General features: G+C 48.4%; 1 protein-coding gene across 2 annotated transcripts; it reads right to left on the minus strand.

The window, feature by feature from the left end:
* Positions 1 to 1,640: 1,640 nt before the first annotated feature.
* On the minus strand, positions 1,641 to 18,824 carry NFE2L1 (NFE2 like bZIP transcription factor 1). 2 transcript variants are annotated; one of them, XM_050934816.1, is made up of 7 exons: positions 18,729 to 18,824; positions 16,273 to 16,486; positions 15,451 to 15,962; positions 6,598 to 6,813; positions 5,352 to 5,441; positions 4,775 to 4,936; positions 1,641 to 4,115 (listed from the first exon to the last, which is right to left on the minus strand). In XM_050934816.1, exons 3-7 carry the CDS (start codon positions 15,958 to 15,960, stop codon positions 2,829 to 2,831), a joined length of 2,265 nt encoding a protein of 754 aa, XP_050790773.1. In that variant the 5' UTR covers positions 15,961 to 15,962; positions 16,273 to 16,486; positions 18,729 to 18,824; the 3' UTR covers positions 1,641 to 2,828. The 2 variants fall into 2 exon arrangements, with proteins under 2 accessions (XP_050790773.1, XP_050790774.1); XM_050934817.1 differs by lacking the exons at positions 15,451 to 15,962; positions 16,273 to 16,486; positions 18,729 to 18,824 and adding an exon at positions 8,654 to 8,856.
* Positions 18,825 to 19,409: the final 585 nt, after the last annotated feature.

The raw sequence follows: 19,409 nt of genomic DNA on the forward strand, positions 1-19,409 counted from the left end.
TTAAGACTGTTGCAGATAGTTGGCCAGCAGTTCCATTCCCAATATGTCCTCTCACTCATGGGGAGGGAGGATTTTGGCATCTGACCAATGCAGTAGGAATGGAAGCTTGTCTTAGCAGCTGCTTTTCAATGGGGAGGGTATGGAAATATGGAAGTAGCTGCTGTTTTCCATGGAGCATCCCTGCTTCAATGCCCCCCCCCGCCTTCAAGCTGTTTTTCTTAGTCTATCCCTGTCAAGAACAAAGCCCCTGCAACCACCACTCGACTCCTGGGGAAGGTTAAGAGCTTAGTGATACCAATTAGTTGATAAAGTGTGAAACCTTTTAACCCACTAACACAAAGTCAGTTGCTCAGAATTAGCTCTGCTCCATGGATGTCAGAATCCAATTCACTCCAGTCAGGAACTCTGGAGAAAGCCTTAAACCAGGAGCTTCTCCCTGCTGTACTTAAACTGGATATGCAGCACCTCTGAAACAGAGAATATTTTATTTTAAGAGTCTGACCCTACAGTGATGGAAGCACAAAGTCAGAGGGAGCTGGAGCAAAGTGCCTCCGAAGGAGAAAGGAGAGCCTCTTAACTAGGAAAGAAGCCCTTTAAGCCTCTTTTTTTCTTCCCCCCCAAAAAAGTAGGAATAAGAATTAAGCTGATACCAGATACTTACAATGGTTGGGCCCGGTTAGTGCTCAGGAGGCGAACCAAGTTTGCTCCTTCTCCTGGATTAGAGACAGTCTGGGGGTAATTGGTGCAGAGAGGGCAGTTATTTTATACAAGCAACTGCCAGGTAGGATCATTAATATTTTAGCTTTCCTTCTGCTCCAAAAATAATAAGAGACTCCATGAAACAAACATACAGCGAATAAGCCATTTTATTTTTGTCCTGTGCGCTCACAATCTCTCCTCCCTCCCTGACAGGTCACAGATCATTAAAATAAAGGTCCTAAGAGGAAAATAATTTAAAACATACACTCAGGGCTCCATTCCAACCTCCCTGCACCCAGCCACATCTCCACTACTTGTGCTTCATCTCATGCATATACAAAAGTAAAGCCATTGAATCACAGAAGTTAAAGATGGAAGAGACCGGTTTGGTCCTAGCGAGTCCATCCCCTGCTGATCAGCATGAGATCATGGCACAGTGAATATACTGACCAAGTGCCCTATAGTTCTCATCGTGATGCACTCTGACAAGATGCAGCTGCTTTTAAAATAGCCTGGAATACACATTTTAGACAGATGTCTTCTTTTGCAGTGCCAGAATATGAAATTAGACTTCTCCAGGCTGTCTACAGCAGACCTTTGCTCTCACTTTCCATTGCAAGGTTACTTTCACTGCAGATACTGCCTCCCTCCCCAAGTCCTCTAGAGGATGCACATTCTCCATTCAGTGCTATGGCCTCACCCCATATGACATGCACAGGACTGGCTAGGAAAGCCATTTTGCTTTTCGGTTGCTGGTAAAGTCAGTACACGCCCAGCTGTGCTATATTGTAAATACAGCTTCTAGGATTGTCTCAGTCTTACAGACCAAGACCAGCAGCGATCAAGGCACTACCCCCACCCCCCTTCTTAAAACAAAGGAAGTCAGACCAACACCTAGGGACAGAAAAGACTCCTATAATGTGATCACACACAGTTACACTGAGCAGCTTTGAACATTGGGGCTTCTCTCTTTCACTCAACACAAGCGCTCTAGAGCTTATTGGGAAAACAGGGCTGAAGCCCTGGAAAACAAAGCATGGCTGAGAAACAGGAATCCTAACCAATGTCTATTTCTATAAGTGACAAGCCCACTTCGTGGGGAGGAACCACTTGCTCCCCCTATTGTGCTCTATACCAACCAGAATTGCTACACCTCAACCCCACATGCGCCTCCTTTCAGGCCATCCAGCAGCCAGTTCCCAAAGCTGCTGCAGCTGGAAAGGAACTGGCTGCAGACAAGCTTTAGACCCAAGCCCACCCACCCCTTTCCACCCTGGTTCCTCAGCCAGTCAGTGGGAGAAGACAGTGTTTGCATGCAGGCTACTGCTTGCCATCATCTAATGCCATGGTGCTGGCTAATTGGCAGTGACATGCTCTGAGTTTTGTGGGGGATACATCATCACATTGGTTCTATCAACCCTTTCCAGATCCACCTACCCCAAAGCTGTAGCGCAGCTGCTAAGGTCCACTGCACATGAGGATTACAGCTCTAGAGACGGTAAGATAAGAGCTCTCCCATCCCCATCTAAGGTTCCTCAGACTGGAAAGAGTTAATGAAAGTCACACCACTTTGTGTTTCCATGTATGCACTGGTCTGATCTAGGAAGGGAAACTGGTTAATCTGGAATTAAGTCAGGTTTTATCACACACCAATGTCAAAACTGGTTCAGAAAAAAAAAAACCAAAAAAAAAAAAAAAAAAACCAACTACCTGAAGTCACAGAACTTTGGAAGTTCAGAAAAATGTCTCTCCTAAAACTAAGTTCAGTTGCTTAAATCTTTTTTGAAGCCAGTTCCTAAACAGTAGTTTCTCCATCTTCTGCAGATTCTCACCACCAAGGATGCCAGCTTATTCCCCATACTCAAAGGATTCCAGGTTGTAGAGGGAGCTGGGCTCACCCAGTTCACTGTGTGTTCCTCCCCAGTCACTCCCTGATGGGAGCCATCAGAAATTCAAAGTGCAGGTCCTGCACCCTCCACGTGCAGCAGTCTCTTCCTGTACACTGACCGGCAGCAGTCACATTTGAGAAGATATATTGGATAAGAAGGCATGAAAGTTCCTTTAGTACTTCCAGGCTCAGCCCTTCTCCAGTGTCTAACTTCAGTGAGCTCCCTCCTCCTCCCCCTGGCTCACTTCCTCCTGTCTTTCTGTTTTCTCTCCTTCCGCCTGGCCTGCTGGTCGGCCAAGGCACGAGGTATCAAGATAACACTGCCATCGCTGGCATACTGTAGGGAGTATTGATTTGGAGAGTAGGGCTGGCCATTCTCATCACGCAGGCGCCCAAACACTTCCTGGTACAGGTTTTGCACCTTCTGTTTCATCTGGCGAATGGACTTGAGAAATTCCACCTTCTCCCTGAGCAGTTTGGACTTGTCCCTCTGCAAGTCTCCCACATCCCGTTCCAAGTTCAGGATGGTGTCCAGTTTCCTCTTACGGCAGTTTTGGGCAGCCATTTTATTCTTGCCCCTCCTCCTGATGTCCCGGATCAAGCTCAGCTGTGCCTCACTGAGCTGGTACTTGGAGAGAAGTTCATTGAACTCCTCCACTGGCAGGTTTATAATCTTGTCATTGGTGAAAGGGATCTTCATGGCTCTAGCTCGGTGCTCGTCCCGGCTCATCTGCTTATCCAGGAAATCAGATTGTTTCTCCTTGCTCTCAGGTGCCATGTTATAGGTGTGGTTGTGACCAACATGCTCCAGGTAAGGCAAGTAGCGTAGCTCTGATGGGTCTTGATAGCTCATGCGACAGAACTTGCTGTACTCCGGTTGGTATCCAACTGCCCCTTCGGTTTCTTCAAAGTCCACATTTTCAGAGTCTGAGCTGTAGCCTACAGCTCCTTCCTCAGAAAAAGAGGAAGAAGAAGAAGAAGAGGAGGATGAGGAGGAGGAGGAAGAAGAAGATGCTTCTGAGCTACTGAAAGAAACAGGACTATGGCTAGAGTCCAGAGAAAGCCCTGAGTCAGAATCAAACTCTTCTTCCAGCTGAGAGGCTTGCACTGGGTTGAAACCTTCTTCAATAGCCAAGTCCATCAAGCTGATCTCATCAAGCATGGCTTCATCTAGAAGACCCCCTAATGGATCTGGTAATTCAGAGCCAGTTGTCTCGTTGACTGTGCTGTTCAGCTGTGGAGGGAAGAAGATCCCACTCAAGTTGGTAGACCCAAAGGTGGTGTTGAGGCCAGTGGAGTTGTCAGGAGCCAGTTGGAGCAGGGCTGAACTGCTAGCCACGGAGGGGCTCTCAATCTCTGAGCTGAAGAGGGAGGAGAGGTCCTGTGTGCAGCTACCCAGAGATGCCTGATGCAGGCTGACATTCTGATTGATGGGAGTGTTTGGAGCTAGACTGTAGTTAGCAGTCAGCAGGTCTCCATTTGTGCCATTATACAGGATTTCAGCAGTTGTGTTGTTCACTTCCATAGCCTGAAAGAGATTAAAAGCAGTTCAGCAAATGATCCAGCCTTGGGCACTATCCTTCTCCCCCATTTCCTTTGTGCACTGCAAACACCACCAGAGGCTAAAAACAGAAAAGAGAGGCGCCTGCAGAGATCATGGAGTGAGCTAGTTCCAGCAGCACTCATGAAGTCTGGAGAATCTGGAAGATTTAAGACTCGTGTTGCCAACAATCAGAAATTCCTGTCCCTCTGTGTTCCCTCGCCCCACCCCAAAGAGGCAGTTTTAAAACTTCACACTATGAGCCAAGCCATAGGTGCAGCAGTTTTTGACCCAAAAGTACAACTACACTCTAGATCTCAGCTGCTTAGAACAGCCATCAAACCACTACAATGAACAGCAGCAGCTTGAGATGGGAAAAGCACGCACCAGGTATCACCCTCACCTAAACATTCAGCATGTTGACATATACTTCAGCTAGCCCAAAGGGGATGAGATATCACATCCTGGGGGCATATCTCTCAAGCATTTCCAATAGCAGTCCTGCTCTGCACCTACACACAGATCAGGAATGCCCACGACACACACACCCCTCCATCAGTCCTGCTTCGCGTACCCACTGGAGAGAGAAAAGGGAGCAATGGGAACCCAGACAATTAACCACTGTAAAGCAATTAGCAAGAACTAACCTGCATTTCCATTATAGACATAAGGTCCTGCCACTGCTGCTCCAGATCGAATGGGGACTCTGTCTCCGTCAGAAGAGGAGACAGGAGGCCGCTCTGGATAGCTGAAGACTCGCTTTCACCAGGCACAGCTTCGTTTAGGTGGGAGGCATCTGCAGCTGGAAACTAAATACAGAGCAGTGTTCGTCCACATCTGGTCTGCTGAGGAGAGGCAGGTCAGCAAAGCTCTGAATGCCTTTCAGGCTCCACAACAGGGAACTGCTTTTCTTTTATTCAGACTGAGAACTAGCTGCTGTTATTCCCCTACAGTTCACTGCGAACTAATTAGAAACAAAGTCAGAAGCCCTTAATTAATTGTGACCATCTTCCCCACTGGCTGCTTCACAGGAGCTGTGCCTGGAGCCTCCTTAGACAGATTAACCCAATTTACTACCAGTTTAGTGGTTTCCAATATTTGTCTTAAATGGGAGGCAAAAGGCATCAAATCCCAATGCACCAACAAAACCAGGCTCTGGATCTGTCACACTTAGAAATGACTCATGGAGAAATGGTTTCCATTTTCAAGAATGCACAAACTCACCTCAGAGTTCTCCCCAAAGGGGAAGGTGGCTTCCAGCAACCTAAGGCACTCCTCCAGCGACAGGGCCGTCTGATCCACCACGCCAGGCACCTGGGACAATGAATCATTTCAGCACAGTTTACTGAAGGGTAAGGACCTCTCTAAAGGGTAGGACACAAGTTTCTGAACCAAGGGCATCAGGGACCCAATGGCTTACGATCTTCTTCATAGAGCCCAAATATCCAGAGTCCCCCACACTTTTGCATCAAGTTGCAATCACCATCCTGCTAGCCAAGGAGCACCTGCCATGACTTTCTGAAGCTAGGCAATACTGTTCATAAATGGGCCAGGGGGTCAAATGAACTCTTGTTCAGGTTAGCTTCATGCTGACTTTTCTGGATTAGCTTCACTGACACATGGTGCAGATAGAGACTCAGCTTCAAACTTCCCATAGCCTAGGCCTGGTCTACACTGGGGTGGGGAATCGATCTAAGGTGTGCAACTTCAGTTACGAGAATAGCATAGCTGAAGTCAACATCTCTTAGACTGACTTACCTCCCGTCCTCAGCGCGGGACTGACAGCCGCGGCTCCCCGGTCAACTCCGCTTCCGCCTCTCACCCTGGTGGAGTTTCGGAGTCGACGGTCGGGGATCGATTTATCACATCTAAATGAGACGTGATAAATCGATCCCCGATAGATCAATCACTAGGAGGTAGTGTGGACTACCCCTAGTGAGGATTTTGCTCAGTGCTTATGCTCTTCCCCTCCCCCTGCTCCTCATTCACAACTTCTACAAAGAACCTAAAAGCAGAACAGGAGCCTACGACTCCCACTCCCAAACTGCTCACTGGAATAAAGCTTTGTCAACATTCAAAGAGACTCTGGCCTTGTCTTGCTCTGTGACCATTGATCCTCCTGCGTATTTCCTCGCAGCAGATAATCAGGATGCCAGCAGCTTCCTGGTTATTTCCCCAGTTCACCTTTGTATTTGGTTCTCTCTAGCCTGGGAGACAAGCTGTTCTCCAACACTGCAGCCTGTCATCCAAATGCGTGGTGCTCAGCTTCATGCCCTTTCTTAGCTCAACAGCCATTACCATCAGCCAGAGAGGAGGAAGAGTGTCCCCTCTAAAAGTCACTAAGTGCCACTGCTAATAACAGCTAGCTGATGGTTCCCTCTCCTCCCCTGCTGAGTGGCAGACACATGAATTGCAGAACACTGCAATACACCCTGGAATGAGGGGTAAGCCCTACTCAGGGGGCTGTTACCTGTGCAGGGAAACTCTCCCCCGTTTCTCCATCAACTAGCAGGTTTCTATCCAAGGTCTCGTTCCCTCCGTTCCTCCAGCTGTCCCCATGCTCCCTCCCATCACTCAGTTCTTTGTCCACTTCGCTCTCCTTCTGGCGATGGCTGTAGTCAAAAATCTCTCGCCCAGCGCCGAGATCAATATCCTGTCTCCACAGGATGTCAATCAAATCGATGTCCTGAAAGACACACAAGATTTCCTTCAGCACTTGGCAGGCTCATCTACACCCCACTATGGAGGGAAGACCCTCTTCTTCCCTTGCACCCCTCCCCCGCCCGTTCCTGCAGCACAGCAACCTCCGAAGACAAGCACCCCTTGCACCCTACAACACAATGCCCTCATTCCACCCAGATTCATAACCACCCTTTCTGTACTACAGTGCACCCCCCCTACCAACACTCCCACCTGCTACTACACCTTCCTTGGGGCACAGTGCCCTGTCCCCACCCATCTATTAGTACTGGACACAGTTCCAACCTTCCATGATGGTTTCTTTCACGTACCGCCCCACCCCCATCAGGGACTCCAGACACCAGTCCTTTGCTCCTGCCTTGCACAGAGGCCAGCTGCTGTGCCTCCTTTGCACAACAGCCTACGGTCATTTTGCCTGGCTAGGTCTCTAACAGCAGCTGTGCAATGGAGCCAGGCTGGAGAAAGAACCGAACTCCATTGGAAAGCGAGGTTAGCTGTCTCCTCCCTGCTCTCCATGCTCTGCAGGGGCCTCCTCGCGTCTCAGGAAAAAGGGAGTCTGCAGCTTTAACTCCTCTGGGTTGCACCATGCCGGCTGGATGGCGAGGACCAATTGTCATGCAGGATTACTGCTCCATGGAGGAGCTTGCATCAGCCTGTGGTGCCATTCTCGGTATTTGCATAAAGGGGTGGAGTGCATTGGAGAGGAAAAACCCTGCATTCCCAGCCACCTGATGCAACTTGAGATCCTTGCTGCCGGCCTGCTGCCTGCTCACCACTTGTCTACAGACAGCAGAGATGCCAGCCCTGCCCAGCCCATCACCTTCAAATGAGAGAAAACGCAGCCTTCCAACTGAGATCCCTCCCAACACACACCCTGCCGGAACTTAACCCCATTCCGAGAACTCTGTCATCTTCCCTCCCTCTACAGCCCCAGGGTCCCCATGCAAAGAATCTGTGACCCTGAGCGTGAGGGGAAATGCCTGCTACCACCCTTCTGCTCCCTAGCATCAACATGATCAAGAACCCAAATGCCTCATCCCTAACCACATAATATGAATCTGCAAACATTTGTCTCTCTTTACAGCCACCACTACCCACAGGCCCCTCCCTCTAATGCAAGCCTAACTCCAGGCACACCCACACCCCTGAAAAGCAGCCTGTGCTGGTTCAAACCTCAGGGGCCTTTTAATATGACCAGGACCCAAGGCCCTACCCTAGAATTACCACCTAAGCCTGGGACGTACAGATTCCTCCCCAACCTGCCTCCCACATCATAGCATGGATGGTTTATTTTACTGAAAAATTATGGCAGTCGACTTCACAGTTTATCAATGAGCCCTTAGCCCGGCTTCCCCCACCTCAAAGCAAGGAGACAGGACATCTCTGCCTCCTTAAAAAGATTCTCCCTGCTCTTGTGAAAAGGGTTCCCCAGAAGCTGCCATCACATTTGGGACTTACAGAAACGGACAAGAATCCACAATAGTTACCTCCCTCCCCCCAAGAAACACAACCAGAGCCCCCTAAACACCAGCCTCTTGTGAGGTCAATGTCACCATACAGTGTCTACAGTATCCCAAATGCTACCGTGAAACCATCCCCTGACCCCCTTTCTGCCCTGAGCATTCACTGTCACACCCTCCCCAAAGACCAGTCCCCCCAGGCCCAAATGTCACTTATCAACCTCAGCAAGGACCCTTTCTCTGACTACCCCAGCTATCCTGTGCTCTGATCACACATCTGTCTCCTCGAGACAAGACTTCCTAGGTCTCTCCCCACCGCCTCTGCCTCGCCTGGAGCAGCAATAAAAGGGTTAAGGTAAGTGATACCTTTTTCATGTCCCCAGCTGCTGCTCATGGAGCTGTCCCTGCAGATCATGGTCTATGTGGGGCGAATTCCAGGCAGGCAGAGCTGTGAGACCCGGGCACGGTGCCGCACAGACATCTCCGAGTTCAGTAACAGCGTTTTTTGGCAGGCCGGACCCCGGGCTGTTTGCAAGCCCCCCTAACAGCATGTGATCCACAGGTGGGGCGCTACAGCCAGCCCTCCGGCCCCTCCTCCCTCCCTAAGCCACAGCTCCAGTAATGGGCCCCGCTTGTTGCGTAGGCAGGAGCTGGACCGAATCCCCACCCCCTGCTCATGGCTGAGGCTGCAGCGAGATGGAATCCCCACCCCATGCTCAGCGCTGGGGCTGCAGCGAGACCCAATCCCCCTCCTCCCCTCCCGCCCGCCTGTTACCTAGGCTGCGGCGCGAGCCAATCCCCTCCCCCAGGTCACCGCGGAGGATGCGGAGGGAGCCAGTCTCCTCCCTCCGCCTGTTACCTAGGCTGCGGCGCGGGCCAATCCCGTGCCCCGGGTCACTGGCGAGGATGCAGAGGCAGCCAGTCTCCTCCCCGCCCTGCGCTCGTCACCTAGGCTGCGGCGAGAGCCCGGCTCCGCCCCCGGGTCCCCTCCCCCCTCGCGCTCAGCTGCTTGGGCCTGTGTCTCCTTGAGGAGACGCTCCCACGCCAGGTGCCCCACCCAGCGCTCCCCGGATGGTGCAGTGGGGAGCGAAGCGTCAGAGGGATCTCTCCTCCCCTCCCCCCCCCATGAAACTTACAGCATCTGCTGGCGGCAGCAGCAGCTCCAGGCAGTGATAGCCCAGGGGGGGCCTGGCCTGGGCTGCCATGAGGTTGGGCCGAATGGCACCTTTGCCAGGATTCTTTACATTCGCCCTGGAGGTTACCAGCAGCTCGGCTCCCCCCTTTGTCACAGGCGAAGTCTTCCCCCCCCCCAGCCCGGATAAACCGGGCCGGGGCGGGACCCAGCTTTGGTGTGGTAGACCACCTGCAAGACCAGAACCCACTACCATAAGGGGGGGAAATAGGTCAGAACCAGAGACAGGGTGTCTGTGCCATCTGCACATGTGCAGTGATGTCACTGGGAGATTGGGGAGGATTTGCACACTATATTTATGTGAGAGCATGAGCCTTGCCAGAGCCAGTCATGGACCTGCACCCATCATTCCCACACCAGCAGGAGAGGAGCGTGTTAGAAATAGGAACTGCTATGCCAGTCAGACCAGTTGTCTATCTAGTCCAGTGCACTATATCCCCAGTGGTGGCCAGTAACTGATTCTTCAGGAAGGTGCTGGAGTCCTCACATTGTACAGTTATGGAGTAAGCTGCCCATAAGAGACGTTTCTGTCTAACCCTTGACAGTAAGCATTTGGCTTATGCTATGAAGCAAGAAGTGTTTATCCTTTAGATCAGTGGCTTTCATCCTCTCCAGACGACTGTAGCCTTTTCAGGAGTCTGATTTGTCTTGCATGCCCTCTAGTTTCACCTCACTTAAAAACTATTTGCTGACAAAAGTCAGACATAAAAATACAAAAAAGTGTCACAGCCACTAGTACTAGAAAATTACTGACTTCCTCATTTTTACCATATAATTATAAAATAAATCCACTGACTATAAATATTGTACTTACATTTCAACATATAGTATATATAACAGTATAAACAAGTCACTATCTGTATGAAATTTTAGTTTGTACTGACTTTGCTACTGCTTTTTATGTAGCCTGTTATAAAAAAAGCTAGGCAAAAAGACTAGATGTGTTGATGTACCCCCTGGAAGACCGCTGTGTACCACCAAGGGTACATGTACTCCGGGGTTGAGATCCAGTGCTTTATCTTTTGGCCTAATAACTGTGGATATTCTCATTTTCTATATAAAGGTCTAATCCTTTTTTTGATCCTGCTAAGTTTTGGCCTCACTGATATCTTGCAGCAGTGAGTTCCACAAGTTAATTATGTGTTATGTAAACTGTTGTATCGGTTTTTAATTTGCCACTGTTCAATTTCACTGGCTATCCCCTTGTTCTTGCATTATGGGTACGGCTGCAGATTTGTCTCTGTATTTAATAAATAAAAAATAATCACAGAACAGTCATGGTAAATGTTGTAAGAGTCCAGACTGAGTGACTGCTCCGTAACCTTTGAGGAAAAAATGCCATGAAAAGAAGAGGAGGCACTGACTATGCACAATAGAACCTTCTGCGCCAGCTCGGCCTGAGGGGGAGAAAGGCTGGAAACAGAGCCTGCCCTGCACTCATCCCAGGGAAGGGCAGCTCCCAGAGGGGAGATGGAGCATACCCTGCACTCATTTCTGGCCTAAGTTGCTCCTGCGTCCAATGAGGCTGGGCCCAGCACCATGTTCTGGGTATTGTGACCTGGCGTGCCAAGTCACAGCACTGCGTAGGTTTGACCTATCCCCCTCCATCAAGACAAAGGGGCATCTTAGCCAAATCTGGTTTGTGTTGCAACTCCACACACATGATCATAATGCCCAGAGAAGGGAGCTGGGCCCAGCCCTGTGGGACAGAAGCTGCTGCTGTGGGGCGAGTCATGGGCGCACACACAAAACAAAGAACGCCACTGATAAACAGGAAAATCACCCGACCCTTGACTTTTTTCCCCTGCTGTGACAAACCTGCAGCTTTAGTTATGGCAAAGAGGGAAAGGAAAAACAAGAATGCCCAGTTTACCTTCTCTATATAATTTATTATTTTCTCTCTCTCGTGCCCCCCTTATTTGTCTCCTCTCTAAACTTAAATCCTAACCTTTTCAATCCCTTTATATGATATTCTCCACAAGTTTCAAATCATTTTAGCTCCATGTCTGGATCCCTTCCATTTCTGCTATGTCCTTTAGTTATCACAGCCCCCCGTCCCCTCCCCCCAAGCTGTATGTACAGGGGACATGCCCTGGCTCCCTGTGGAGCTTGATGGGGAAGTCCTGCACATCCAAAATGCTCATCTTGAAATATCCATTTACTGATCCTTATCTGATCCAAGTCATAACATCTGGATTGCAAGCTAAAGTCTATAACCCCAGAGCTAACCCTCAGTACCTGCAGTCTCTGCCTTTCTCCTCTAAATACACCACTACTTAGAGGCCTCTCAGAAGAACCAGCACTTAAAGTGGATGCAGTTCACAGTCTTGTGGCAAATTAGAACTCAGGACAGAGTTATTAGACCTTAATTGTATTTCCAGCTCCACCGCTGACTTGCTGGGTGATGCTGGGCAACTCACTGAGCCTCTTTGTGCCCTTGTTTCACCATCTGTGTAAAACGATAATACTTCGTATGTACATTGGATTTTGCATCCACAGATCGCAAAGCACTTTAATAAAATGGATGGCTGTCGTTATCCCCATTTTACAGATGGGTAACTGATGAGTTACCTGTTTAATAAGATTTTCCTCTTTGAAAAAGCTTTTACGTCTATGGAAACACTTAGTATTTACTGTTTACAATCTCAATATTGACAAGGAAGTTCTATATAACCTTGGGCTATCCCTGTCTAACACTGCACCTCCCAGTCTAAGCAGACACCTAAATCCTCTCAAACCCCCTCCCCCACCCCCCAAAAAAAGAGTTCCCATTATCCCTCATCACTAAGGTTAACAGAAACAGTATGTCCTCAGCTGGTCACTTTATCTGGTTCCTGTCCCTTAGGAACTGACTGTAAACAAGTCCGTTCTATGCAGACAGCCAAGTGTAAGAAGATCTTACCCAGGTTCTAATACCCTGTTACCAGAGTACTGGTTGGAGAGGGACTTTGTCATACTGGGATAATACCCAGCACCAGCAGTTCGTCACATGTTCCACTTGGTGGGTATTTTTATCCTCTTGTTGTGGAAACGTTATAGGGACAGGGCCACTCATTTCAAAGATCAGCCAACAGGACTACAATTCCCTCCCCCATGCTGTGCTGGGGAAGAGGAAAAACCTCAGACGAGACACTGAGGACAAAAAAAAGAAAACCCTGCCCTTGGGATGCTATAGTAGCAAAACAACAAGAGCGAGCAAGCACTGGGATGCTCCTGAATATAACCTCACCAGGATACACCATTAGTACGTTTACAGAACAGGACAGCAAGTCAAATTCCAAGTCAGAACCATCTTCAAAGCTAATCAGAACAATGAAACAGAGAGTGTCTTGCACCATACCACAGGGTGAGCTCCAGCTCCAAGATACAATGCATTTCCCCCACAGCAAGATCTGGTCTGGACCATAAAATGTTGCCACTCTATTCAGATTGTAAGTGTCAGAAGGCCTGGGAAATGTCTCTCCCCTACTTCTGCAATTGTCTGCCTAACACTACGCTCCTGTCTGCTTCCCACAGGATATCAGCAGGAGAGTCAAACCTCCAGCCTGTCTCAGGTGATTTCCAATTACAGTGTCTGCCAGGAACCGCACAGCACAGCACAACAGCATACCTGACAGAAAAGCTTTTAGGTCCCTCTACATTTACCAGCCACACAGCTGAATGAGGTTCAAGGTTCTAGACAAAGAAAAATGATTACGTAGAAAATGCTTGGAATCAAGACTTCATGCTTTGTAGCTTCACATCAGCCACAAGTACAGTCTTGTCCATCCCTTGGGGAACATAGAGAGGTAATATGATATATGGAGATATACCTATCTCATAGAACTGGAAGGGACCCTGAAAGGTCATTGAGTCCAGCCCCCTGCCTTCACAAGCAGGACCAAGGTATGAAGTGCATGTTCATCAGGAGAGGAGGGATTGGGATGCAGGATTTCCCAGCACTGCATACCACTAGTGCTGAACATAAATGGGGGTGGGGGGGGAGAGAGAGAAAAGAAAAAAAAATCATCAGGAAAGTGCCATGTCCCAAAGGAAGTCACAGCACATCTTCTGGATGCAGGTTTAAAGAAAAAAAACTCTACAAGGTGTGAGCCAGACTTCTTTGTGAAAAATAGAAAAGATGAGAGGAGAAAACATGCACTAGAATACGTAGAATACAGAAAGAAAGGGTTAGTGATCCCCCTTCCCCCGGCCCCCAAAAAAGCAGCAATTATAGTAGTCCAGACAAGTACACTTTCCAGAAGGCTTGAATCTGGATCATCCAGGAGACTCATTTGCAGCAAATCGAGTTTGAGCTGGCCAGGTTTGCAGCAAGGTCACTGCATCCTGCATATGGAGAGCTTACAGCTGGATTGGTATTTAATGCACAATTTTAGTTAAAAAAAATACAGCTGAGCAGGCATCAGGAAACCAGTGATACCACCAACCTACAGACCAAACAAATCTGCAGTAGGATTCTTCCTACAATCCATACACTCTGCCTCCTCTCACTCCGGCTTCCTAAATACCACCCCCACTTTGTATTTATATAGTATTTGTCATCAAAAGATCTCCAGGTACATTATCCCCATTCTAAAGAGGGAAAACCCAAGGCACAGAGAAGGCTGGTCTTGTTGTGAAGCCATAGGATGGGAGTGGGAGATCTGAATTCTTTTCCCCACTCTACCACAGACTGTTGACCTTGAGCAAGTCACTTCCATCTGTGCCCCAGTTTCCGATTTGCAAAATGGGAATAAGTATACACGTCTCTCATTGGACTGGTAAGAAGCTAGATTTGTGACCACTTGTGTAAAGTGTTTTGAGATCCTCAGATGGAAAGTGCCATAAATTATCAGCTTGTCCAAAGTCACACAGAAAGTCTCTCTTACTTTCAGTCCCCTACTCTAAACATTAAGTAACAGTGCCAGATTTAGCTCTCTCAGCCATTGTTCCTTCCCCTAGCAGGTGCCCTTTCTAGCGGATAGGGGAAGTGCCTTATATTCAGGCAAGCTATGCTCCATGTAGGCTTCCAGTGGCAAGATTATGCCATTCAGTACATTATCAGATCTGAAGAAAGTTTCACCTTTTTCCTCTCCTGGATGAACACTTTCACATCAGAGAGACATTTATGCTATTTCCTGCCTGTAGCTATACTGAAATCACATGACAAGTTCCAGATAGCCTCAACAGCTGCCTGCAAAATTCCCCTGCTTCTGACTCCAAAGAGCTGCCTCTAAGCTTCATCACAGGAGATTATGGATCAGGACAGTTGGGAAATCCCCATGCCTACTCCCCACCATACATAAAGGCTTGTCTGAGCTGCACAGCATCCATGCAAACATTCTCCACTGGAATCCATCACTAAAAGCAGTACAATACAGCCACAGGGAAGCAAAGTCTGAACATGCCTTGCCAAAGAAACCTAACACAAAGAAAGAGTAGCAGCTGCTGGGGTGGGGGGGGAGGGTGGGGGGGTCCAAACACGTGACTCTGTCATAGCAACTGGGAGAATACACTCAGATGGAAAAAAAGCCACTTTCTAATTTACCATCCTCCCCACTCTCTGTTGGCAACCAAGCTGTAAACATTATTTGGACAAACTCCAGAGTCAAGTAATCTACCACCAGGTGACTCATGGGATGAACCTGTTACCCAATACTGGGAAAGAGAAGGTGCTATTGTATCATTCCCATAAATGCAAATCTGCACTCAAACTGAATTACTGACTAGCCACCCAATTTCAGACCAAGACATAGCACACATGAAGAGAAATTGCCCGGAACCACCCAACCTTAATATTAAGTTCAGTGCCATGTGGCTCACAGACTAATGGACCTGATATTCAGAGGTGCTGAGTACATATGTGCTGAGTACACATGTGGAAGCTACGCACCACTCAATGTTATGCTCTAAACTACTCCTATCCCATAGAAATCCACAAACAGTTCCCTTTCTTTGGCATGTATCTTTTATAAATGAAGGTGCTGCCTACCTCTTTGGTCAAGTCTCCATTCCCTGGAGGAGCCACCGCTCCTAGGTCTTCCAATTCTTCACCAAATCCTTGTTCAGGTCCACTCTCCCTCACGCCATTGTCAGGACTGGTCCCATCTTGCAGGCCATTGCTATTCTCTAGGGTGATGGCTGGGCTTGGCTGGGCGCTGGACACAGAACCTTCAGGGTCTCTGTGCACCAGCCAGGCATTTACTTCAGTGGTGGGCACATGAAACCTGTCCAGGGCCCTCACCTGGTTGAGAAGCCTGCGGGCTGTGAAATAATAGTCCAGGTCTACACTTTTCGGATGGATGCCATATCCGTCCAAGGTGTTCCGAAGGTTGTGGAACTGGGTCTGGGTGTAAGCAGAGCTCTGGCCTAGAATGATTTCCCTCAGAGGGGGAAGCTGTGAGTTCAGGTAGGTATCCACGTCCACACGAACGCCTATCAAGCTGAGTAGAATGGTGAATTGGATGAGACCTTCTGTGAAATATTTCTTCAAAGAAAGCATTTCTGGAGGAGGAAAAAAGCAAACATAGGTGGAATGTTAAAAAAAAAAAAAACAGCCAATAATTAAGAGCTCAAAGTATCATAATTCACCAAGATTAAGAGTTTAAGGAAAATTCAAAACTTCAGTTTTAGGTTCTCTTGATCAGGAATTAAAAAAAGGTCACCAGATTACTCAGACGAGCCAAATTAATGATCTAAATCTCCAGAGAAAGAAATTATACCCTAGTAAACAACCTCCACTTTCCCCTCCTCTTCAGAACTATAGCTATTTGATAACAGTCCATGAGGCTACATATAAACCCATGTGACTTACTGTCTCAAAAGTCCACATGCAGTCACTTCCTCTAGCCTTCCTGATTCCCCACCCTGCTTCCACAGCGGGGTGTATTCTCTGTGACAGCTGGCAGCTTCTTCTCCCCCTCCTCCTGCTTTGAGAAGCTTCCTGAAGGAAGCTTGAAGAGTCAAAAGGTTTCGACCAAGGAAGGGTTCAACAGCTCCTCCAGTCCTAGCTGTGGTTTCATCAGAAGCTGAAATATAACCAGAAAACAAACACAGTAAGACGCTGACGAGACATCACCCTACGCATTACATATGCAGTTACTATACTAGGAAGTATCAGTTTCACCACTGTATACAAGCCATGTACAAAATAAAATCTATTTCCCTCAGAAGGATGGTTTGCCGAATAAATAGCCACAAACGCACATAAAACAAAGGTTATCTTTTGAATCAATATTGTCTGAGTTCCCCCTCCCTACTCTATTCTTAGGCTGGTGCATCAGCTTCCACTCTCTGGAGCAGGAATTCAGCTCTGACTCCTTTTCACTCCAGTTTTCAATGAGATTATAATAATCCAACAGGGGCTTTCCGTGGTTAATAAGCAACCATGACCACTGCACAGCCAATGAGAACAACATTGCAACACACTAGGGCTTGCTATCTTCCTATGCAGTCCTTTCTCCTCTGCCTGCCCATCACTCACAAGGGAACTTTAAAGACAAAAAAACATGCTTATGATGCCTTGATTCCACAATGTGACCTTCCTGGGCAATTCACCATACAGCAAGTGTCCCAACTGAGGAGAGTGCAGCCCCCAATTTTGTAGCAAAATGTACCCCCACCATCTGTCCCTTCAAACACCTGTCCTAGTTCAATGTATTTTGAGGATGTCAAAGGGTACACCCCTATTTTTCTCCTCCACCCAGCATCTCCAGGTTGTTGGGTTTTTATAGATTTCAAAGGTTGCCAGGTGTGGACTCATCATCACCTGAGGATTGTTAGTTGATGGATATCTTTGCTCAACTCCCAAATCGGGCAGGAGTGGGAGGAGTGTTTAAATTAACCTCTAATCCCAAAATCTCAGCTGTCTCTTCTGCAACCAAGTAACCTATCAGGGCAAAACAAGCACAATTTCAATTCCCCACCTCCCTCTCAGTTGTTACATGTAAACATGTAATTAGGTTTGGTAGAATTCTTCTTTTACAATTTCAACAGATAATATCAATTTTATTTCTTTTAGCACTTTTTTCAATTTTTATCAATTTAAATTTTCACAGTTGTGGGAAATTATGAGGAGGGCCAGACAATTATTTAGCAATAGCAGATATTGAGATGTGAGATTCAAAAAGTGAACACTTTATAACCATTAAAATCCAAAATTGTCAACATCACATGTCAAAATACACAAAGTAAATAACCTTAAATCTAACTCTCACAAATTATCAAGCATTGTCTAAGTGTTGATTATCATCGATCGAAATATTTTCTTGTCAGTTTGCACATATACAGTGAAATCAATATATACTGCATTCACCGACAAAACCCTAATTCTTCCAAGCCTATATATAATTACAGCCCAATTTTTCTGATTGATCAACTCACTCACATGTCAGATCTCAGTTAATTAATCCAGTAGTCAAAACATTTGCCTTTTGTACTGGAAAACTTTTGATTTCAGTCACTCATAAACAGAAAGGAAGAGGGAGCCCCTCCCCACCGGGTTTCAGTTTTCTTACAACCCTTTAATCACAGCATCTAGGTCACCATGCTTTTCTGAGCTTTTCAGTCCCTCTAATAACAATTTCATCCTCCTAAATCGTCCCAAAGACACCCCCCATGGCACGTGTGAGAGCATCAGGAACTCCACCAGTGCTGAACACTACAGATGGGGTTTCCCATTTCTTATTTAAATGGCATCATGGGGTGCAAGTTACTCAAAGCCACATGTTACTTAAGACTCTTCAGTCCCCGGCACTCAAAAAAATCTCACCCCTTAAATTCCCCTCCAGCTATTTTACCCTGTCTTCCTACACCCCTTTATCTCCTACAATTCTCTAATTCACTGACCCCCATTTCTGATCCCACGGAAAAGACAACCCCTTCCCCCCAACTCACCAGGGGGAACACGCTCCCCTCACGCTTCCCATTAGAACTGCCCCATAACACTACTTACGTGCCGCCTTTTACCCCATATTTCAGAGGGGACGTTCACCGAAGGGGGGGTTCCCTATAGCCCCCCAATTCTGGTCTCTCCTAATCCCCCGACTGCCCCCTATTTACACACTCCCGTCCATACACTGCCTACCCCTCCCCATATTACCCCGAGCTACCCCACTACTCCCCCCTTCTCCCTCCCCCCAGCAGCCCCTAGTCCCCCTTCAGCCTCCCCACCCCTCTGCCCCCTCCACTCCGCCCCCCACTCCACTTCCCCTCCCCCTCCCCCTCCCCACACCCGCTTCCCGCCCCCCTTCCCAGGCCGCGCTCTGGTACCCGCGCTCCGCGCTCCTCAGCCGCGACCCTCCCGGCCCCACAGGCAGCCACCGCCGGCCGCCCGGGCCCACTCCCAGCCGCACCAGCAGCCGCTTCCCTGCCACCGCGGGTCTGAGCCCGCCCCGCGCGGCATCCTCTCCAATCCGCCACAGAAGGGAGGGTGACTGACAAGGCGGTTGTCAAATCCCAGGGCGAGCAGTTACACCCGCCTTCACACCCTGGGGAGTGGCAGCTAAAAAACCCAATAGGATATCGGCAAATAGATGTTTTTCCCGCCCCCGCCCTCTCCCAAAACAGCTTCAGTGACGGAGCGCGGGGCCAATGAGCCAAAGAACAACTGAGCCCGCCTATCCTCGCGTCAGATTGAGAAACAAAATGCAGATCAACCGTATTGGGCAACCTATGCCGAACGACAGCATTCCTCACCAATCCTAAACGCGCAAATACGCCCGCCCACCAAACAGCTTGACTAACAGCATCACTGACCAATCACCTCGTGCGAATCCACTACCTCCCTCTTTGCCCCATGCTGTTGCCATGGGGACTGAGTGCCCCGGCCTCTAGGCGAGGCCTGGCCATGTGAAACCATTACCTCGCTCCCAAGCTCTCACTAGGCCTTGCAGATCCTACTGTCACCCCTCAGGGGACGCCATGTTGTAACCCTCACATGACACTATTCCT

The sequence above is a fragment of the Gopherus flavomarginatus genome, chromosome 25, assembly GCF_025201925.1.
Source record: "Gopherus flavomarginatus isolate rGopFla2 chromosome 25, rGopFla2.mat.asm, whole genome shotgun sequence".
Classification (NCBI taxonomy): Eukaryota; Metazoa; Chordata; order Testudines; family Testudinidae; genus Gopherus; species Gopherus flavomarginatus.

Excerpts from the sequence above, each read along its gene's own strand:
- NFE2L1 (XM_050934816.1), bottom strand. The coding sequence starts at position 15,960 with ATGCTTTCTTTGAAGAAATATTTCACAGAAGGTCTCATCCAATTCACC. Across the intron at positions 4,937-5,351 it reads CCTTTGGGGAGAACTCTGAG|TTTCCAGCTGCAGATGCCTC; the intron begins GTGAGTTTGTGC and ends CTCTGTATTTAG. Across the intron at positions 4,116-4,774 it reads TGTCTATAATGGAAATGCAG|GCTATGGAAGTGAACAACAC; the intron begins GTTAGTTCTTGC and ends AATCTCTTTCAG.